This window comes from Hemicordylus capensis, chromosome 6 (assembly GCF_027244095.1).
Source record: "Hemicordylus capensis ecotype Gifberg chromosome 6, rHemCap1.1.pri, whole genome shotgun sequence".
Classification (NCBI taxonomy): Eukaryota; Metazoa; Chordata; class Lepidosauria; order Squamata; family Cordylidae; genus Hemicordylus; species Hemicordylus capensis.
The window spans coordinates 123,932,232-123,956,028 of NC_069662.1; the positions used below are offsets into that span (position 1 = coordinate 123,932,232).

At 43.0% G+C, this 23,797-nt stretch overlaps 1 protein-coding gene across 1 annotated transcript in view; it reads left to right on the top strand.

Annotated features, from left to right (window-relative positions):
• Positions 1-23,797, top strand: part of MEOX2 (mesenchyme homeobox 2) — a 91,707-nt gene that overhangs the window by 59,409 nt on the left and 8,501 nt on the right. Inside the window, exon 2 of the mRNA XM_053263321.1 lies at positions 10,212-10,384. Coding sequence (XP_053119296.1) covers positions 10,212-10,384 — 173 coding nt within the window. The remainder of the gene's footprint in view (positions 1-10,211; positions 10,385-23,797) is intronic.

The window sequence follows — 23,797 nt, forward strand, 5'->3', positions numbered from 1 at the left end:
TGTTGGGATGTGTGCAGCCCCAGCAGGAAGCTGCATGGGGCGGCAGGGAGCAGGTAAAGATCCGGTCTCCTTTTTCTTACAGTTCCTTGTCCCAGTTTCCCAAAAGTGCTTGAACCGCAGTTTGTACACAATCCTACTGAAGAATATGTAAAGCCGTCTTGGCTAACATGGTTTCCTGAGGAAGGGTTGGGGCTGGCAGGCTGAATACACCCTCACAGCAGGCTGGCTGCAGGTGTGATTTATGACACATGGGGCAAGGCCAGTCAGGTACTGGGAGAGGCAAGTGAGCAAGTAGGCCAGCAGCTAATAGACAGGGCAGGGTGAATAGCAGCTGGTCTTGTGGAGAGCTGGTCTTGTGGTAGCAAGCATGACTTGTCCCCTTAGCTAAGCAGGGTCCACCCTGGTTTCATATGAAAGGGAGACTAGAAGTGTGAGCACTGTAAGATATTCCCCTCAGGGGATGGAGCCACCCTGGGAAGAGCATCTAGGTTCCAAGTTCCCTCCCTGGCTTTTCCAAGATAGAGCTGAGAGAGATTCCTGCCTGCAACCTTGGAGAAGCTGCTGCCAATCTGTGAAGACAATACTGAGCTAGATAGACCAATGGTCTGACTCAGTATATGGCAGCTTCCTATGTTCCTATGTTCCAGCTCAGTCCTGATGCCTGACCATCGACTGAAGAAACAGGGCAGATTCTGGGAAGCTGGCAAGTTGTAGCAGCAGCAACATGTGCAGATTAAAGCACTTCCATCTGCATCATTGGCATCAGGACCAGCAACACACATGCTTAATTAATCTCTGGGTGCCTTCTGGCAAACTGCCATGTGACTTGATGCAAAGAGTGAAGCCTTGTCAGATTTCTTAGCTCTTGGCATCTTTACAGGAAGTGTGGCAAATGAAGGATACTTTGTAGTCTGTGGAAGTTGACTAAAGGTAAAGGTCAAGTGTGCTGTTGAGTCAGTGTCGACCCCTGACGCCCACAGAGCCCTGTGGTTGTCTTTTGGTAGAATAGAGGAGGGGTTTACCATTGCCTCCTCCCTCACAGTATGAGATGACACCTTTCAGCATCTTCCTATATCGCTGCTGCCCAATATACTGTAGATGTTTCTCATAGTCTGGGAAACATACCAGCGGGGATTCGAACCAGCAGCCTCTGGCTTGCTAGTCAAGTCATTTCTCCACTGTGCCATTAGGTGGCTTACAATAAACAGGTTTATGGTTCTGGAGCTTCCTAGAAGGGCTCTTAATGAAGGCCCTCAGTAGGATTCTTGGGCATCCTGAGGAGGAGGGGGGAGAAAGGGAAGGCACCAACCCACACACACACAAATTGAGCCAGTCCCATTGAATTCAATTGAGCTTGTTCCCAGTAATTAGGCATAGGATTGCAGGCTTTGCCCTCCTCTGGAAAAAGTCCTTTGGAAACCCATGCTAGCTACCTATTGCCCCTTTCTTCCGTGGCCTGCCTGCTAGGGACTGCACTGTAAGGGGATGAGAGCCAATCCCAGCTGATATGCCTTGTAGGCATGATACAACTAAGCCTCAATAAAAATGGTCAATTCCACCATAGCAATGTCTCTGTGTCTCCTTGGGTCTGGGTGCAATGCCCCCCTTTCTTTACCGAGCAATCACAGGGTGTTTCTCAAAGCAAGATATGATGCCTTACCAGCAGTGGTCTTATTGGGAAGGTTTTTTAAAACCCCTCTGGCCAGTCGGTTTTGCTCCTCTGGCTCAGGTGAGGTCGAATCTGTTCACCATGTGCTGCGGTTTTGTCCTTTTTATAATGATAGCCGGTGTAGTCTTATTTCTCCCCTGCTATCATGTTTTCCCAGCCAGACTGCTGAATTTTATGCCACGTTTCTTCTTGCAGATAAGAAACCATCACCATCAATGTTGCCATATTTTGTGCAGCTGCTGTTAAGATCCGCCAACAGCTGATTTCCAGCCTTCCCTTTTAGATGCTGCTACAAGAGACTTCTATGTTGGTGTATTCTATCTGAATGCAGTATCATCTGTTTGTATGTATAACTGATCAACAATCGTAATCATTCATTCATTCATTCGTAGTGCTTGTTCCCAGTAATTAGGCATAGGATTGTAGGCTTCACCCTCCTCTGGAAAAAGTCCTTTGGACGTTCATGGGAAAATTTCTCCTAACTCAGAGGGGTTGATGGTGGAATCTGAAGGCTGTATTGACTTGAGGACAGAGTGCATAGTAATTCCCTGTGCTGGAATATAGCAAAGATAGGACTGAAATCCTTTTAATCCCTTTCTCTGCTACATCTCTTTCCTCCAGATCTTGTCCTTCAAAGGACAAGTATATAGTTAGAATCTGAGATTAGCATCAGACAGTTTCTTTCCTTATTCAATTATTGGCCCACTCAGTCCTAGCCTTACTTTAAAGTCTTCTTCCTCTTAACGACTCAGGTTAATTTAGGCTGTGCCACACCAGTTTGGAATCTCACAGGAGGTGCAAACTATTCTCCTTGGCCAAAATTTCCTGTGCTGCTCTTTGCATATTTATAGTCTACACACACCAAGAACAGCAGAATATTAATCTAAATGAAGTGCCTCAGCCTGCTGTGTTAATCAGCCGGCTGGCACCTGTATGGAAGGATGAAATATTGAAGGTCTGCCTTCCTATGAGAAGAACTGAAAATGACAGTCTGAGGCACTGACAAGAAGATCCATCTAGATTGCCCTTAAATTTGCTTTGCATCGCGAACGGTGACACTCATGAGTATGGAGGAAAATCTTCATTTCAAGTCACAAAACTGTAAATGACATAAGAACATAGGAAGCTGCCTTATAACGAGTCAGACCATAGGTCCATCTAGCGGCCATCTATTATTGTTTACACTGACTGGCAGTAGCTCTCCAAGGTTTGAGGGAGGAATCTTTCCCAGCCCTACCTGGTAGGGGTGTGCAAACAGGTTCAAAGTCGAATGTGTTCAAAATAGAACTGGTTTGGTTCAACCATTTGGGGTCAAACTGAACCACCCCCTGTTCGGTCCAACCCTAAACCGAACATCTCCCAATGTTCAGGGGGTTCGTGAGCTTGAAATTGGTTTTAAAAACCCTTTACTCCCCTCTGGGTAGTTCCTGGAGGCAGCGGGGGGGGGGCCCTGCGGAGGTTCCCCCTTCCCCCCTGCTGGCTTTTGTCACGCCCCCCTCGGCCAGTTTGGCCGCTCTTCAGCCGGTTTTCGGCCTTCACCCACCGGCCATTATGGAGCCCACGTGCCTGCGCATTTGTCCTCTGTGTGGCCTAGGCCAGTTGGTTCCGTGCACATCCCTACTACCTGGAGATGCCGCCAGGATTGAACCTGGGACCTTTTGCATACAAAACAGGTGCTCTACAACCAAGCAATGGCTGACAATGTTGTAGTTGTTTAACTCTTATCTGGAGTCATTTACATATGAGTAGAACTCCCTACACCCAAGTAGCCCCTTTGGTTACATTGAATGCCCCTTCCCCAACTTTTTCATGCCACAGAATGCACAATAATCTAACATTTCAATCATGGAGTGCAGCGGTGACTCCCACATCCCAAGCATGGCTCACTATGTGAATGCACAACTCACTGACAATGTGAGTTCTCAGCTTAAGAAAAATGAGCACTTCAATCTCACACTAAAGAGGATCCATACTTCAGCAGCTCCATTCTCAGCATTTCAGCTGAAAGGACACACTGTGACTGACCTAAAGCTGGGAGATGGTCCAGTGCATTCTACAGGCCAATCACCCACAATCAACCATTTCTTTTGCTTGGTTTCTTGTCAGTTGTCCTGGGCACAAACTTCCCGAGTACACACAACACCAGGGACTTCTGTCCATCCAAGCCAAATACAGTGGACAGTGCCCTTTGTGAATATGGTTGCATCTCTGGGGGTATGTTGGGCTTCTTGTGTTTCATGGTGCCTACACAGTTCAACCTCTTGCTCAGGAGAGCCTCTGTCAGCTATAAACTGGGTGATGGGGGCGGGGAGTTATTCCTCACCACAGTTCTATGAAGGCAGGTTCAGATGAACATTGGCTTGCACATGCAAGAACATCCAGTCTGTAGCAAGAATTTACTTGCCCTGATGCCACTGGTGGATACGCCAACATGCTCTTGGCACAGCCTTTAATTACATGAGAGGGATGCTCATCTGAATCACCCCTCTACACACACTTCAGCAAGCAGCCCCATGTGTTGCTCCATGGCTGTACACATTGTTGCACAACTTGCAAGCCTATTTGTCTTTGTTGCATCCTCCAGCTTGCTTCCCAAAGTAAACATCTCCTGTCAGTAGGTGGGGTGTTTCTGCATCACAGCACCACCATAATTTCAAACTATACTTCTTTGGCTTGCATGGAATGTGTTGCCAGGACAGACAGCAGTTCATAAACTTAACAGCTGTTCATCAACTGCTGGTCAGACCCAGGAATGTAGCTATGCTGCAACATCTGCACAAATAAGGTCCAGATACCTATAATAGTTGCCAGCTTGGCAATCACTCTTCTCTCCTGTCATTTGGCTTTGTCATTGGACCTGAAATTATTTGAAATGTTCTCAAATAATCTCAGCTGCATCATGGCACAGAAGTAGGAAAGCCCCAAATGTACTGCCCACAGTCCCTGCAGCATTTCCTGATTGGCATGACACACACCAGCCAGGACTATCATACACTTTCAGTTCTGTTAGGTCAAGGTACTTCCATCAGAACATGGGAAGCTTCTGTCAGTGAGTCTGGCCATAGGTACATAGCAGTATTGCCTATTCTGACAGTGGTGCTCCAGCACTTCAAGCAGTACTTGGATTTCTCCTTCAGAGTTCATGATGGTTCTCTCTCTCTCTCTCTCTCTCTCTCTCTCTCTCTCTCTCTCTCTCCCCCCCCCCAGATTGCAGAGGGTTTTTTTTTGTTTCACTCATTACTTCCTCCTGCTGGACTAAACTTCTCTTGGTCTGGTCTGTCACCAGAGGACACAGACCCCACCTCAGCACTGTGCAGTGGCAGGAGTAATAGAGTGGTTGTAGACTGCCTTTTGTCATTTCTGCTTGTCAGGTAACCCATTATCTTGGTGCCTTCACTGGCAGGTGAGTGAAGTTCAGCAAACTGTTCAATGCCATACATCCCACCTCTACATCTTGATCTCTCCACCCGGAACCAAGCTGCAACTACAGCCCATTTTGGGCTGTAACCCAGTAGGAAATGAGAAAAGACCAGATATGTGCTGCAGATGGTTTAATCATGGATGCCAGGCTTACTGAAACTGACATGTGGTTGCTGCTGTTGTGATCGTCTTGGCCTTGTTCTGCGGGCTAAAATCCCTGCTTCTGTGAAGTCAGAAGCTACTGAATGCTCTACTTATTCCAAACACTAGGTCTGACATTGTGGGAGGGGCTCCTCTATTGCGTTTTTTAAATCATGATTTGCATAATAAATTAATTTGGGCTATACTAAAGAATTCCCCAGGTTGATCTGATGAATTTTATATACAGATTCTTTTAGCAGACAAATATTGTACCACATCATATAACATAGCAAAATTCTGTATTTTAGCTTCTAGGTCCCATCAAGTAATTGTAGCTCCTCCCTAAAAGAGAAATATCCTGGAAAATCTGTTTTGGGGCTGTTGTATCTATTGTAGTTTTATTATTGTACCATTTTAACGGCTGTATTTTTCTCTCACACACATTATTTTGATTTGTTTTATTTGTTCCAAACACTAGGTCTGACATTGTGGGAGGGGCTGGTTTCATCTGCCCTAAATTGGAATCACAGAACTTTACAGTGACTCCAACTAGTTTTCATCCTCTGGGGAAACAAAACTGGAGTTTTTCAAGAGAAACAGGGTATGCTTCCCCACTCCCCAGCTAACCAGTTCTTAGAAAACAAGTAAAAACGTGGCTCTTCACCCACATTTTTATATGAAAGTACCAGTTTTACTGCTTTTTGTGTTAGTGTTTTATGTAGGTTTTTAAACTTTTAAATAGAGTTATATTATTTTTATATTCAATATTTGTACTTTTAATTTGTATTAATTGTGCATTGTCTTAATTAGATAGTAAACTGTTTGGGGATTATTTTAATAAAAAGGGATATAGAAATGGAACACTAAAATGAATGAATGAATGAATGAATGAATTCCAAAGAGCTTAAAATGGTCATGGGATAGATACCACTCCACCATAGAAAGCCCATTCATTTCTGGGAGTTTTTTCTCCCAATTGACTTATAATAGGAATGGGATAGAAACCACCCTACCATAGAAAGCCCATTCATTTGGGGGCAGTTTTCAGTCCTGTGTCATATTTTTGTTAATAACATATACTGGTAAGGGACCTTATTTGTGTATATATCGTGTGCCAGAGTACAGGTAAGAGTATGACAACAAGAGCATAGCTAGGAGTGTAGTGGTTTGCTTGTTTACGCAGCTTTACACAGCTGGGGGTGGAAATCCACCCCAAATCCAGATGAGGGTTAATCAGCAGAGCTGTGCATCACAACATGATGTAGGCTCAACTGGGCAATTTCTCTTCAGACATGATAAAACAATACAATACAATACAATACAATACAATACAATACAATACAATATTGTATTGGAACCTATTGGTGGTGGAGAGATTTACCTACAATGGTAAGTGAGCAGTAGCATCTGAAGAGAAATTGCCCAATAGAGGCTGCATCATGTTGGTCCAATTATTGGCCTGTGGTGATGCACCGCTCTTCCATTCTGCCAACTGCAGCAAAGAACAGCATTTCAAAACACCACTTTTCTTCCCAGCATCTATCTAGCCCACTATGCCCCGGGAAAGGAAGGAATGTCATAACATCTGTTCATTTCCCAATTTTATGACCGGGGGGGGGACACCCCTCTTATATTTGCAGGGCATAGACATTATTTATTTTAGTAATGCACCGGGGAAATTCTCGATTTTTTTGTTGATTCACAGCCCTGTAAACCGGATTCTGGATCTTTTTTTGTTGATTCACAGCCCTGTAAACCGGGCACAAACTTTCCCTCTACAAAAGTCAAATCCTAACCAGGAATACCACCTAGTGAGGTGGAAATTGCAACTTGCTGTCTCGGAAATGTGTTCTGAGAAAATGGCTGGTCCAGACATACCCCTGTCTTCTTACTCCATTAGGCTAGAGTAACCTATCTCCTGTACCAAAGCATGAACTAATGGTACAACACAAAAGAAAGGAAGAGAGCTGGTTTTGTGGTAGCAAGCATTACTTGTCCCCTTAGCTAAGCAGGGTCCACCCAGGTTGCACATGAAAGGGAGTCTTGATGTGTGAGCACTGTAAGATATTCCCCTTGGGGGATGGAGCCACTCTGGGAAGAGCAGAAGGTTCTAAGTTCCCTCCCTGGCAGCATCTCCAAGATAGGGCTGAGAGAGACTCCTGCCTGCAATCTTGGAGAAGCCACTGCCAGTCTGTGTAGACAATACTGAGCGAGATGGACTCAGTATATGGCAGCTTCCTATGTCCCTATGCCTTTACAAGGAGAGAAATGCTCTGGAGGTGAAGAGATATGGGCTGCAGTTGTCCATTTCATTATCTCCTAAGACCTACAGAGTTGGCCGATAGTTCCTAACAGGCAAGCACAGCCTTGCATTGTCTAGGATTGCACTCAGTGCCCTGTTTTTTAGAAGTAAGCAGGTGGAGCTGTCCAGCTCTACCGTCCTTGTTTCACGCAAGATGCTACAATAATTGTTCCAGCTACAGGAGAGGCTGGGATCAGCATGTCAAGCGCAAACATGTATACTCTAGACATATAGAGATCCATTCTAGGGGCTGATCTACAGCAGCTGGGAACTGTCTTGCTGTGGTGTTCTGCCAAAGCCACCCAAGCATTTTCTGGAAGTGCAGTAAGCTTTCTATTTGTGCTGTTGGAGGGATTTTTCTCTTGAGATCTTTTAAATGTTCTCTCCATTCTGTGGGCTTTATTTCAGCATGTATGTTTAGAGGGTGTTTGGGATTTTTTTTAAAAAATAATAATAATAATGCTTTTAAATAGGTTTTTTTTTTTAATGTGCATGTAAAAGTGAGTTTTCAATCACCAACACTTTGAATGACTTTAGCACTAGTGACAATGACAATACTAGATTTTGCAGTCCAGTATTTGAAATGAACACACACACACACACACACACACACACACACACGTGCGCTTCCCAATAAACTGGTTAACTTTGATCCACATCTTTCTTATTACCTGCTTTTAAGATCTAGCTCTCATTATTGGACTCTGTGGCCAGCAAGGCAATCTTAGGCATGCCGATGACTAATCCTTCAGCGAAAGTCATAAAGAGACTGCTTATGGGCTTGTCTGCTTGGAAGTTGATGCAAGTTTCTATTTAAATCAGCAGCTGAAGTGTGAATTTATCTGTGACATTTTTAAGATGGTTGATGAAGCCAAAAGTTGACTAGTGATTCTCATGCTGAACGCTAGCTAATTTTGGATTTACAGCATGTGGCGTGCCAAGATTAGAAACAAATGGCTATAAAATTTGGGCGGGCAGGGTAATCTGATATTCAGGGTCATAGTTTGATTTAGGGCCACTTTACACATGGTGATTTTCCTACACGGACATAACTTCCGCAAACACAGAAAAATAGGTGTTTGTCATGTCATGGGTGACAAGCATTTTCCTACAAGGAAGTGATATTCATGAATGAAAATCATAATGCAGGAACGTGCTCAAATCAAAATGTGAGGTAACTTCATCAAAACTCAGAAAGGAATGAACTAGCTTTTTAGTTTTGATGTGCTTTTGTGCCATGTTCAGATTGTTTTAGAGCACATTTAACATAACTATACTGTGACTATAAAGTGCACGGACAATTTTATTAATCCAAATGCATTTGAGATTACACAGTGTTTCTTCAGGGAATATGCCTTGGGGGAAAATTAGGCCACCTTTATAATAAAAATGTTGAGACTTACAACCATATCCCAAGTAACCATCACATAAACATGCACAATGCTAATAGCAGCCTGCAGTCATGTGTATCTACAGCAATAAAAATATCTCCCCTGCTAAAGTTGACAGCATTTGGTAGCATTTAAATGGACCAGGAGTATATGTTGGTCATTTGAGATGTTGTAAAGGTAATTGTGCATTTGGCTCTCTGCATTTAGAAGTCAGAGCTGTGCTTGGGATAGAAAAGCATGCACACAGCACTGAACATAGAGGACAGTCTGCCTTGCAGTGGTGTCACAACCACTGAGTGCATTGCCTCCAGAATCTAAAGTAGCATAGCCCCAGTCCCAGGGAGAAGAGGTGGCCCCTTTAAGCAGTGCTGTTCTCACTGGCAGTCGGGGTGAATGTGGGCAGGTGGTGCGTGGTGAGCAAAGGCGAGGCAGGCAATGAGCGAAGGATGGCAGGTGGCAAGTGAAGGCGGGCAAGTAGCGGATGGCGGGCAGAGGTAGGCGGGCAGAGGTAGCGGATGGCAAGCAAAGGGGGCAATCAGCAAACATGAGGCCATGCTTCCGAATTTGCCACAGGGCCATCTTCAATCAGTGCCCCTGCTACTTTGGCAATGCTAATCGGTTTTTTTACTGGGGTGAGGTTGAATCCTGACATCCCACCTTCAGGAAAGGGAATTGTTCAGGTTGTGCAAATAGGCAATCACTGCTGCCATTGTGGATAGCCCTCAACATGTATGTATAGCTAATTAATTTTCACATTTATATCCTGCTCTTCCTCCAAGGAGCCCAGAGTGTTGTACTACATACTTAAGTTTCTCCTCACAACAACCCTGTGAAGTAGGTTAGGCCGAGAGAGAAGTGACTGGCCTAGAGTCACCCAGCAAGTATCATGGCTGAATGGGGATTTGAACTCGGGTCTCCTCGGTCCTAGTCCAGCACTCTAACCACTACACCACGCTGGCTCAGATACATAGATATATCAGTATATAGATACATACATGTGACAAGAGGCAATCCTCTACTGAGAATATATATCCCTAGACCGGGTCCCTAATGTTTAGTGAGGGAATGTAAATGTGATCAAGTAAAGTCAATAGAAGGTCTGTTATTGCCTTTTTAATCTTATAACTGGTATCCATGATTTTGCCAGAATGTCTCCCGCATGAAGCTTCCTGTCTAATCCAATGTTTTCTATATATGTTTTTTCTTGACATTTTTAATTTATGGTATTAACACCCTAATAAATCATGAACTTGCCATGACTTCTGATTTGATCTTATGTTTATTTCAGATTCTCAAGAAGGAAATTATAAATCAGAAGTCAACAGTAAACCAAGGAAGGAAAGAACAGCTTTCACCAAAGAGCAAATCAGAGAGTTAGAAGCCGAATTTGCCCACCACAACTACCTCACCAGGCTGCGGAGATATGAGATAGCAGTAAACCTGGATCTTACTGAAAGACAGGTATGGATAAAAAACAACAATGGATTTTTAAGTCCAGGCAGTTGCCTTGGGCCAGATCTACCTCATTTACAAGTAGACATGATAATGTGTGGGATAAAATAAAATTATAACGTTTTGACATTTTGACATTTATATAATGTGTATTTATACTGGATAACATCAGTGTTATCTTTGAAACAGATACTTACAATATCATTTAGCACATTTTAATAGGCATGGAAAATTAATGATCTCAGTGCTGAGTCTGCCAGAATGGAACAAATGAATTTTAAAGTTGTCCATTTAACACTCACCCTGCTTCATTTAAACATAATAATACAAGCACAGTGCAGTAATCTTCACTATTTTTCAAGCAGGGGCCACTCTGGCAAAAAAACCCCTTCAGTGTGAGAGCCATTTCCCACTGTGCTGATTTCAACCCAGTGTTGTACTCTTCTCAGTGCTTGGAGCTCCCTTTAAGAGAGGCAGAGTCCTCTCGCAAGAGCTCTAGGAACAAAGCACTGGGAAGGGCTACACTTCCCATCACTAGTCTGTGCACACTTTCCAATATAGTGCAGGGGCTCAAGAGGCCACCATTTTCCTTCACGGAGCCCCACCAACACTGGACAAAGTGCATCACTGCATAGTGAGAATGGTCATCTCCACACGCCGCAGAAGATTCTGAATATTCAGAGTTGCATTCAGCTTTGGCTGAAGCTTCACACAGGCCCAATTTAAAAAATTAGGCAGGGGACCTCACTTAGCATTGGTGGGGGCTGCCATTGGTCCCTGGGTCTTACAGTGAAGAAATGGCTGACATCTGGACTAAGATGCTGCACTAGTGCACCTCCTGCTGTGAAAGCTGTTCCTCAGTCCATATATGCCTCAGGGAATGATGAAACACTATATTGTCTTTATTGTCTACTGACAGAGGGAGTGTGACTCTGCTGAGCCTTTTGGATCTCTCGGCAGCTTTTGATACAATCGACAGTGGTATCTTTTGGGGTCGCATGAGGGAGGTGGGATTGGGTAGCACTGTTTTACAGTGGTTCCGTTCCAACCTTTCTGGTAGATTTCAGTCACTTGGAGACTGCTGCTCTGCAAAGTGAGAAATGACGTATGGAGTTCCACAAGGCTCCATTCTATCTCCAGTGCTCATTGACATCTACATGAAACAGTTGAAAGAGATCCTCAGGAGGTTTGGTGCAGGGTGTTATCAATGTGCTGATGACACCCAAATCTGTTTCTCCATATCGACCTCATCTGGAAATGGCATAACTTCCCTAAATGCTTGCCTGGTGGCAGTAATGGGCTGGATGAGGGATAACAAATGGAAGTTGAATCCAGATAAGACTAAGGCAGAGTTATTGACTGAAGGGGGTCGGGACACAAGAAGTTGTTTAGATCTGCCTGTTCTGCATGGGGTTACACTCAGGTACATAGGTCAGGTACATAGCTTGGGAGTGCTCATGGATCCAAAACACTCTCTGGTTTCTCAGGTTGAGGCAGTGTCAGGAGTGCCTTTTTTCAGCTTCAGATGATATGCTGAAAGCTTATTTCAGCTATGCCCATTTCTGGAGGTAAAATTCTAGAGGACCTTAAAACAGTGGTGCATATGCTGGAAACCTCTAAGCTGACTACTGTAATGCAGTCTACAAGTAGATGTCTTTGTACATAGTTCAGAAGCTACAACTGGGAGAATGCAGCAACCAGACTGGTCTATGGGGCAACCCAAAGGGACCATATAACACCAAACTGCACTGGCTGCTGATATGTTTCTGAGCAAATTACAAAGTGCTGGTTATTACCTATAATAGCTTGGGCCCAGGGTACTTAAGAGAGCACCTTCTTTGTCATGTACCTAGCTGCCTATTAAGATCATCTGGGGAGGTCCAGCTTATTTGGTTGCAACTCAGGGCCGGGCCTTCTCTGTGGCTGCCCTAGAGCTTTGGAAACTGCCCTGTCAAAATAATCCCTATGATTTAGCACAGCTATGCAGTCTTCTTGCACTAGCACAAATTTGTTCATTGTGCAAGTGCGTGCTGCATTAGGATTTTGGCCACTGTTAAGATCAAAATTATAGTTATGGAGAAAATAAATATACGTGTATAGGAGAACTTCCCTATTCATGGGGGTTCTGTTCTCTGCTGTTACCACGGATACGGAAACCATGAATATGGAGGCATTGGGGCAAGGGGATCGTGGGGGTTAGGTTCCTGGAGATCGGGAAAATGTTCCAAAAAGCGGGGGAATGGCCCTAAAAATGCGGGGGGAAGTGGCATACCATGATCCACGGGTCCCCAGCAGCACAGCAGTGCCCCCCAGTAACAAATAATTGACTGAAAATCATTGAGGTCACATTTAACTCATTTATCACAAGAAACAAAGTAAGAGCAAATGAATACAATCTTAGCTCATAAACTTCAGCACAGTATTTACAAGCCCTGATTCTCTGTACATAGTGCCAATCTGAATATGTGTACAGTGACCTATATTATATTAATTTTTTTTTAAAAAAATTACCTGTAGCCCCTTCGGGGGTCTGCTGTGGGGGGGTCTGCAAAGTTCCCACCTCCTCCCACTGGCCTCTAGGGCCTCACAGGCACCATTTGAGTATGTGCGGTGGTCATTTTTAAAAATAATTGTTTTTTAAAATTGCTGCTGAAAACAAAATGGCCACCACGCTTGCTCAAATGGCCTCTGCAAGGCCTGGCATGGTCTAGGGCCTCACAGAGGCCATTTGAGCATGTCCAGTGGCCATTTTGTTTTTGGTGCCCATTTTTATTTTTTTTTTAAAAAAAATTAAGAAATGGCGCACCCCTTCAAGTGGTGCCCGGGGCACATGCCCTGCCTGCCCCACCCTAGACATGCCCCTGTGTGTTCAGGAAGCACAGAGGAAAGTGGGAATTGGCAAAAATTGTCCTTCTAATGCTACATGTGCAAAACATTATTCTGTGTGGATGTCAGCCATTGAAATTAATAAAACTTTATACATAGCAATGTACAACTTCCCACTCATTTCAGTGTCCGCACTGGTTGCCAGCAACTAGGTACTTTCTCTGAAAAAGCCAGTCTACACATTATTGTGTGAGCGATGCTCCAAATGGCTTTCCACGCAATGGCTTTCTCATGCTGCCATTGCAATTTGCATTGAGATCATCTTGTGTTCCTTCTATAGCATGTGGGAACTCTCCTCTCCATACCAGGTAGAAGAATCATAACATCATCCATGCTGCACTCTTTTGTGGTGTGGAAAAATGCTTGTGGTGTGGAAAAATGAGAATCACTTCCAACGGTAACAGCATGATAAAGATACCAGGAAGAAAAGCTTTAATTCATTTTAACAAAAGAAAAGAAATATACAGCATCTGACAATTAGCTGGTTGACTGCTGGCATTAGAAGGAGCCTGCCTGTTGATTTCTTTGGAAGAACATTCCACCCGTGATTTGGCACTGAATACAACACATTGTTTTGAGGTCTGGTTTTTAAAAAAAAAATTATTTTTTTGGAGGGCAGAGTGAGGCAAAAGCATGATGAGATGATTTCTGTGTCCCAAAGGCAATTCTTCAAAGGTTTTGATTCTGTGCACTGCATAAGAGTAATTGATCATGCTGCTGCTGCATAACTTGAGATACATCAGAACCTCAGGAGTTCTCAAGGAGAAAAAGCAGCCTCCAGCCCTGCTGAGCCAAAGATATTTCTCAAGCTTTCTTTGCTGTACAGCTAAAGAAACCTCTAGGGAAACTTGGAATGTGAAGAGAAGGGCTTGCTTCTTTCCTTTTCCTTGCTTTTTTGTAGTAGTCTTACGAACATTTATTTTTATTAAGCCAATTAAATATTAATTTAGTAAACTATTTGATGGTTTAAATATTAATGTATTTAAATTTGTTAAGGATAAGTTTATTGTAATATGGTTGGTGTTTCTAATACTTTCTATATAGTTGTAAATTATGCTGTTTTTCCAGTGTGATAAAGCAGGCCTCAAACCACTTATTCTGGAACAGATACATTCACTTTGGTGGGACTATTTGGGACAGTTTCATCCAAAAAGGATGAAAGGGGAGGATAGCTACAGTAGCAAACATGAATTATGCCCTTTGCTAAGCAGATCCACCCGGATTTGCATTTGGATGGGAGACCACATGTGAGCACAGTATGCTGTAAGATATTCCCTTCAGAGATGGGGCCATAGCTGCATCTGTTTGCATGCAGAGGGTTCCAGGTTCACTCTCTGGCATCTCCAGGTAGGGCTAAGAGAGTCTGAAACCTTGGATAGCCGCTGCCAGTCAGTGTAGGAAATACTGAGTCAATGGTCTGACTCAGCATAATGGCAGCCCCCAAACTTTAGAACTCTCTCCTCAAGGAGAGCCATTATTTCCCCTCTTTGCTTAATTTAGGACTACTGGTAAAATATTTTAATTTTGCAGTTATCCTTCATTTTGTTGTTTTAATTAAGACTGTGATTTAAATTTTTTTTAAAAATAATTGCACTTCTGTTGTGTCTTGTTAAATATCATTTAACAAGAAACATTAGGATTGAGCAATAAAATAAATCCTAGGCATGCTATAATGCTGTATTCTCAGGCTTAGCTACTAGAGATTTGCACAAGCTGGTTCAGCGCCTCCTCTGGGAAGCGCCGAATCACTTTGGGCACCAGCCTTTGAACCAGTTTGGCGGGGCAGGGAACGGTTCCCTTAAAAAGGAGGCAAGCAGCTCCTTATCCGCTTGCCACCACCCTGCCTGCCGCTTTTCCAGCAGCGGTGGCCACTTATAGCATCGGAACACAAAGAAAGTACCTTTTCACACAGCACATGATTGATTATGGAATTCTCTGCCACAGGATGTGGTGATGGCCACTAGCTTGGATGGCTTTAAAGGGGCTTAGACAGATTCATGGAGGACAGGTCTATTAATGGCTACTAGTTTGGTGGCTATGGGCCAACTCCAGCCTCAGAGGCAAGGTGCTTCTAAATACAAGTTGCAGGGGAGCAACAGGAGGAGAGAGGGCATGCCCTCACTTCTTGCCTGTGGGCTTCACAGAGGTATCTTGTAGGCTACTGTATGAAACAGAATGCTGGACTAGAGAGGCCTTGGGCCTAATCCAGCAGTGCTGTTCTTATGTTCTTTGGAATCAGTTGGGGGGTGGGGAGTGTCTGTAACAAAACTGGGATTAACATTACATTGTCTGATGAATAGATTATCTAGCTTGTTGATACAGCTTGCTATTAGGGCTAATATATTCACATTTCACAGAAACCACACAAACATACACACACACCCATTTAGGAAGAAGTTCCACTATAGTTTTGAATTATTCACATAATATACATTATAGTGACACAAGATTTCTCTGATTTGCTGGTTTGCATGACTTCAGATCCATAAGACTTTGTACTGGTGAATGGGTGAATGTTAGGGCCACATATTGTGTTGGGACCCGATATGCCCTCTGTTGGACAGTATCAGAACAAGTTCTGAAAGAAGAGTCCCCTGGACAATTGAAATGCCAACAAGATACCTTCCTGTCATTGCAGAACTCTGTTGGAATTCCAGCATGCCTTTGGGACACCCTGTCCCACCACCATAGCCATCATATGGTGGGACATATGGTTGGGACATATGGTTGGGACACCCTGTCCCACAAACCACCCCATATGGTTGGGACACCCTGTCCCACCATAGCCATAGCCATCACACTGCTTCTTCCACTGTGGCTTGTGATTTACAGGGGGGAAACCCTTGCTGAAGGCACGAGGCTTCTCAGCTAGCTCTTCTGTTCCAGGAAGGGAGGTGAGAGAAGGGACGAGTGTCCATGAAGGACACTCAGGGTGAGAGAGTCCTCCATGGACTCCCCACAATTTCCAGGATGCAGCACCTCAAAACCAGCCCAGCAAGAAAAGAAAACCAGGTTTTCTTTCCAGGGGCTGAATCCTGGAGGTTGTGGTGAGGGAACGGCAGAGTCTGATATAGTACGGGAAAAATGTTACAGTTCTGACCTGATTTGACCACACACATAGTTGTGGGAGGCCATATCAGGTCATATTGGATTGGATCTGAAATTTTCCTACATGCATAGGCCTAGTGGATACCCCACCTCCTTCTGCAGAGAAGGCTTTCCTCTGTTCTGTGTTTTTCTCTTTTCTGTGTTGTTGTGAGAGTTAGGAGAACAACCATATTTGAAGGACCTGTCACAAAAGCTTTTGGGGTGTGGCTTTTCTTTGGTTTTGAAGTGGCGTCAATTTCCTATAATTCTGGCCTCGGAATGTGAGATCTGGTCCCAGTAGAAATATCTGCTGGAACTGCTTGCAAAAAAATACTGACAAGTATTTAAACTAAATATTCACAAACACATATTTTTTTCTGGATTTAAAAGAGAGATTATTTTGAAAGAAAGAAAACTATCCTAATTTCTTTTTGAAAAAATTCTATCAGACTTCATTTTGAGGCACTCGGGGAAATTTTCCACTGACTGACATCTTGTGCAACTTTATTGATTTTAGGGAAGCCACCCTCACTGAAGTGAGGCCAGAGTTTAAGCCTGGGAGGGAAAGCTTTGATCAGGCTGTTACCTTTGTGCTTCTGCCATGAACCACTGAAATAATACATCTATCCCAAGCTTTTGTGCCATATCTTGCCTCGCGATTATTGCGGCCTACTCCCCAGAATATAACAGACACAGCTAGAGATTTTCTTTTGGTGCTGATCCCAAGGAGATGTTCAACACGAGGTCATATATTCTTCAACCTATTTAAGCAACAGCTTAATCATCAGTCTGGGAGACCTAAATACTAACCAACTTGTCGACTAAGGGAAAGGAGGCTGTACTTTCATGCCACTGAGCAGATGTGCCTAACAAATCAGTCTGTAATTGCTGATTTAGAAACAGTGGCTGATGCTGCAATAGCTTCTCTAACAGCCATCTTTTCCCTAGTAGCACATAATACTAGTATAGCATGTACTGGTGTGAAACAACACCCCCCAAAAAGTATTGCAAGAACCGCTCATTCAAAGAATTGTTGAAAAAGGAGACCACTTGGTCAACACTGTAAAGCTGCATATACTGAATGAGACTATTGGACTATATTCTACACTGGCTAGCAACTCCTTTCTAGGAGGTTTTTCAGACAGCCGGCTGTACTGAAGGTTTACTGCGAGGCTGCACTGTTCGGGACATAATGGATACTCTGACTCAAAAAGAGGATTTTTTTTACCCCGGACATAAATGAGGCTAGGTTCCAATATGGAGGGAAAAACCCGAATCATGTGTGAAGTGCTCTCTGAAATATCACATGGACTTCAGGGTACATCTGACCGATATGTGCATGCACTCCCATCCTCCCAAAGTAAAGTTGCCCTCTGAAAAAGCTCAAGGATTTCCCAGCCATCCATTGAAATGCCAGGAATTGATTCTGGGACCTTCTGCATGCTGCCCTATCCCCTGGGCAGTACTTTTCAGGGGTACGAATCCCAAAAGAATCATAGCAAGACATCAAAGCTTTCTCCAATGTGTAATTACATACAATCCACAATCCATTCACATAGAAATACTTGGATCTAAGGTGACTTTTAAAAGCAACCCATTACACTGTTTGGACAACAGGATGTGCCAGTGAGCCCTTCACAAAGATTTTGTTTTGAAAGCCCTTCACTTCAAAACAATTCCCATGCTTTCTGTGTGAGTGGCTCTTTCTCTCTCTGCCTCGCCCTCGCCTTCCCCCATCCATCCAGAAATGCTGTATAATGGTGGAATTCTGAACCTTTTGTCCCAAATTCTGGCCTGGCACCAAAGAACTGTGAACAGCAGCAATATTATAAGTGTTGTTCCCTGAACTCTTGCCCAAGTACCAGCAGAACACTTCTTGTAGCATAGAACCACAATGTAGTAGATGTTTAATTATGAGCAATAAGGAAGATACAAGTGGTAGCATCTCACAGTAGTGGGCCAGAGTTTGTGCAAACAGAACTTCTCAGGATTTACTGCCAGAGGTAGTTGTCATGCAGCTCTTCTGCCAAGTTGGAAACAGTGAGTGGAAGAGGTTCTTTGCTAGTGGATTGGCACCTTGGGAGCCAAGCCAGTGATTCCAATTTGGTACACCATTATGCTACTCATGTTAGAATAATTTATCACTGCATGCCCAATTGTGATCCTATGATCTCTCACAACAGCTGGACTATCATGAGGACACTGCTCTCTGGCTTTTAGGAGGAGAAAGCAGCCAGACAAGTAAAAATGATATTAAGAGGATAAACATATGTAAGTTCCATTTAAATCATCAGGAGTGGTTTCCAAGAAAACATGTTAGACTTGGAGCACTTCCAGATGGCAGTTTTCCTCAGTGACAGTAGCACCAACACAGGAAGTTGAACAGGAAGTAAAATATCTAGACTGCTCTAGAGACTTAATAGCCAAGTACCTCAATCAAACAGAAGTTTCTAGCATGGGGGTTTGGTGCCACAGTGACTTGTTTGATAGCACTACCATTGTGATGCCTGTATTGATTCCATCTGAACAGTGATCAGAAGAGGGATCAGCACTGAACATGTGCAGTTCGCAGGAGTCTAGTATGCTGATTCAGTGCACCAGATTGTAGTATGGAAATATTAATGGACTGTCAATCAGCTTAACTTCAGTGTTATGGGGAATTGAAAGCATCCCCTACTAGCTGGAGAAAGTTATATCCTTTTAAAGTGATGGCTTTATATTTATCGGGGGAGAGCAACTGGCCCTATTCAGCCCACCATAACATCTATTTGATGCCATTGCCTACTTTAATTGCCCAGAGATTTTATATAGGGTATTATCTAAATATGATAAATAAATAAATTAAATAAATTGGTGGTGTTCTGTGTGTGCAAGTGTAATTTTGTAAGTCCTTTTGGGATAAGGAGCCATTTTTAAAAATTTCACCCAAATCTATTTCTCGACCTCATCAGTACCTACTCCCTCTGGTGGGACCTCTCTGAGGCTGAGAGGGGCGGGTCTGAGGAGGTTCCCCCTGCCCCCGCTGGCCTCTGTTTTTGGAGGCCTCTGCACATGTGCAGTGGGTCTCTGTGTGGACTGGGTCATTACCCGGGCTTTTAAATTGCCACCAAAATGGGGGAAAGGCCCAGAATGGGCCAAAAAATGCCCCCAAATGGAAGCTGGAGAATGGGGAGGGGGAACCTCTGCAGATCCCTCCATGGGCTCAGAGAAGCCCCTCCAGAGGGGTAAGTACTAAAACATTTTTTTTAACGTAAATGGCTCATGAACCCCCCCTAACAGCTGGGGAGAGTTGGTCCAAGGTTGAGCCAAACTGGGGGTGGTTCAGCTCGACCCCAAATCCTTTGAACCAGTTTGCACATCTCTAGTTGGAACTTGGGAGATGATTTTGACCTGCTGGATCTGGATGGGGTCAGACTTCCCCAGAAGGAACAGCTCACAGTCCAGGGGTGCTTCTGGATCCAAACCTTTTATTATAAGTCAAATAATTTTTGTAAATTGCATTGATTAAAATATCTTTGGAAAGGAAATTTATAATGTTTATATAAATGAATATAAATAAATTGTGAATCAGTTAAAAGAAGTAAGCTGGATTTAAATAGGTTTGGAAGCTACACCAAAATACTGAGCTGTAAGTCTGTATTACTTAATATTCAGATCTCTATTTTAAGCTAGTTAATTCCTCCTATCATCCATCTCTCTATCTATATCTGCATCTGTATCTGTATCTCTATCTGTATCTACCAAAAGAGAGCGAGAGAGCACTAAAAATACTTACCAGAGAGTAAGCCCTCTTGGGCACAATAGAACTTACTTTCAAGTAAATATGCATAAAATTATCCTGCATGTACTGGAAGATAATCCCCCCACCCGACCCAAACCTGTATACTTTTTCTCAGATTCTGACAATTTTCTTTCTTCTCAGCGTATATTAAAGCAAGCCACTTAACAGTTTCAGATGTACAGGAACTCTATAAAGTGTGGGCTTCAGGAATTCGAGAGAATTGATTTTCAGAATTCACACATCCTTCCTATTGCTAAAATGCAGCAGGATCATGTATCAGTTCCATTATTGACGCTTCATGAAATCCAAAGGAAGTTCAGATGTCATCTCTCTGAATTTGATCTCTGGAGGAAATAGCACATGGACTATGCTTTGCAGGTTGTTATATTTAGCACTTAAGTGATAAATGCAGTTCAACACTTCCCCCCCCAAAGTGTAACAGTGTAAGTTCTTAATTATAACGGAAGATGCAAGAATATGACAGTCTAATAGCACTAAGTGAAATATATAGGAGGCTGAATTTATAATGGATGATTTAAGGTATTCTTTAGTAAAACATGTGCTTTAAAACTTCTTGGCTAGCATATTAAAAGTGGCATATTTAAAATTCAAAGGAAAAGCTGGATTTTTCCTCATGTGAATTGTGCTACTCTTAACATTTGTGTCATATAATATGCATTGGAAAAACTGAACATATTGCACAGAATAATGGAAGAGAATTAGAGAGGTGACTGTTGACTATGGTAAACATTGGAAGTAAGGCAATGCTTCCTCTTAGCAGCATGACATACCCAAACAATGCAACTTCTAAACCTCTTAAAAAGTGATCTTGTGGAAATCATTGGACCCACTCTACCACAATAGGACAGAACATGATGAAACACTCTAGAAATAATGGAAAACGTTTGGGCAGTAGTGAAGGAAGTTGGTCCAATGGAATCCAGAGGCAGATACTACCCATGTTAATATTGCCAGACCTGCCCAGATTCTTCCAGAAACAGAGGAAGGCATCCCTTAGGACTTAATAAAGTATCCTGGTAGTGCCAGTGGCTTTATAGATTCATAAAAGAGCCTCTTCTCTGGATCTCACGATAGCTCTTTGAGGGGTCTAGCTAGGCACAGGGTCATTTGTAAACCGCCCAGAGATTTAAGGTTTGGACGGCATAGAAATATGTTAAATACATACATACATAATTTAATTCAGGCTCCTTTCTATTCATTGGTAAGCTGGATGGCTGTGGAGATGGGGCTGTAGCTCAGTATTGTCTAAAGTGGGTGGGTTCTCACAGCTGATGCAAGAGGAATGGGAAAGGGAAGATTTGAAAGGTGTGCACAGTCCTGATTCCCAAAAGTAAGAATAAAATAGTAAGAATTTTCTGTGATAGATTGGCACCACGCCCACCCAACATTTAACAGAGGTTGGTAAGCTAGGTTTTGATCTAGGGTTGCTGATGAACTTTAAATTTTGGGTTGGCATGGTGCCAATCCAACATCACAGAAAATGTCTTGGTGCTTACTATCAGGAATAAGGAGCACACACCCCTCCCAAATCTTCCCTTTCCCATTTCTTTGGTATCATGTAGGTTGTGAGAACCCACTCGGTGTAGACAATACTGAACTAGAATGGCCAGTGGTCTGACTTGGTAGAAGACAGATGCCTGTGTTCCTGTTGATACATCAAACAACTGTTTACCAGCTAGACTTGTTTATGGCTTATTTTTGTAGCCCCTTTGCATCTGTGTTGTAGTGCTAGATGCCTGATAATGCACCAGGTAAAGTGCTTCTCCTCCAGCTGTTGATTTCATGGTTTTCTAGCTGGCAACTTCTTCAGGTATTTCTTCTCATTGGTTCAGACTGGAAGATAGGCCATTGACAGCTGTCAGATTCATTGTGACTTTCCAAGTTTGTTTCAGCTGGGTATGTCCATGATTTGGAAATACTACTTTCAGTAAATTGAAGACATAACTGTGACATTCATGCAAAATGTGCAGGTTTATTTAATCTGCAGAAAAATCTGTGTGAACTTTGTGATTTTTCAAGTACACTGTATACACACAACCTGGCAAGATCGCTGTGAGCTTTACTGGCAAGTTTGGAGGAAAGTCTACATAGGTCTGCTTTGCACAGTAATTTGAATCTAGGTTTAATGTGGGTTACCAGCATTAGTGTGATTATGTGAACTCATGCCTAGGCGGAAATCTCAGATTCATCTTGGGCCATAAACCACATTGGCGTGGATTCACACTAATCACACTAATATTGGTAACCGACATTATATTTTATTTATTACATTGTATACTGCCTTTCTGCCTCGACAAAGACCCCCAAAGCAGTTAAACCTAGATTCAAATGATTATGTGAACCAGGTCATTATCTGTTTCTAGCAGCCATCACATTAAGGTTCACTACCTTAAACTTACTGATGAAGTTGCCTTATATGGAGCTTCTGAAATCTATTCATTTCTTGTCTACTTTGACTGGCAGCAGCACTGTAGGCTCTCAAACAGAGATCTTTTCCAGCCCTATGACTTGTGATTTGGGAATGCCCATGACCATATGCATGAAAAATATGTGCTGCATGACAGATCTATGGGTTCCCCTTACCTTACTTCTTTTTATCTGTTGAATAGTGAATCTATGTGTAGGGCAATCCATTCAAGCTGTTTATACTGAAGTGTTTGCCTTCATCCTATCCTACTGAAATCAGCACAAGTCACCTTAAGACAAAATAGATTACTTGAAATCTCTTATTCACAACTAATGGAAATAAAGTAACAAGAAAGGCTCGGGAGAGAAAAGTTGTCTCCTCTTACACAGACTACTTCTGAATTTTGCCAGAAGGCATCTAAATTTAGAGGGAGGCTCAGATGGTTTAACTTATGCTTTCTTCCAGTCCTTGAATGTATGTGCTAGCCAACGTAGATTCCCTAAGATTGACTTAGACTCCCTCAGGCTTACTCACTTCCTTAAACTCACAGGCACTTGCCAATTTACACCTCTTCTTACATATGACCTTTGCAATTTGGGCCTATTATATTTCAAGCAGTTTTATCTATTTTTCCATTCTCCTTGCCATTCTACTGTAATCTAAAATAAAAATACAATTACTTAAACACACATGTACTCTCATAGGCAGTGAGAAAATAAGAGTGCAATTAGAACTGACCAGCCTATTCCTGCCCCCTGCCCCTTGTAGGATATTGCCATAGAGTATCTTTCCTAAAGATTTGCCTAGACTGCGATCCCATTTCCATATCCTTAGAGGTTCTTTAAACTCTTACCTTTTTTGCCTCGCAAGAATGAATGGAAATATCCTATCTTTAGCCACCCCAAGGACTGCCAGACATTACAAGTCAGGCCAGAGAACATAGCTGTGCCTCACATTGCAGCAGTGTACAAATGATGATGCAGTATTCTTCAGTTAAAAGTGCTTGTGAAATGTGAAATGTTGAGAGTCATTATCCTTATATTTTGCCTAGGTTCCATGCATTATGCTTAATTTCCTCATGCTAAACTCATCTTCACATTCTGTTCTGTACTATTGGCCTCCATCTTGTGGAGCCTTCTCGGTTGCCGCCCCACTTCTCTGGAATTTCGTTCCCCTGCAGATTTGTTTAGCTCCCTCCTTATCGATTTTTAAATCTTTATTGAATACTTTTCTGTTGGAG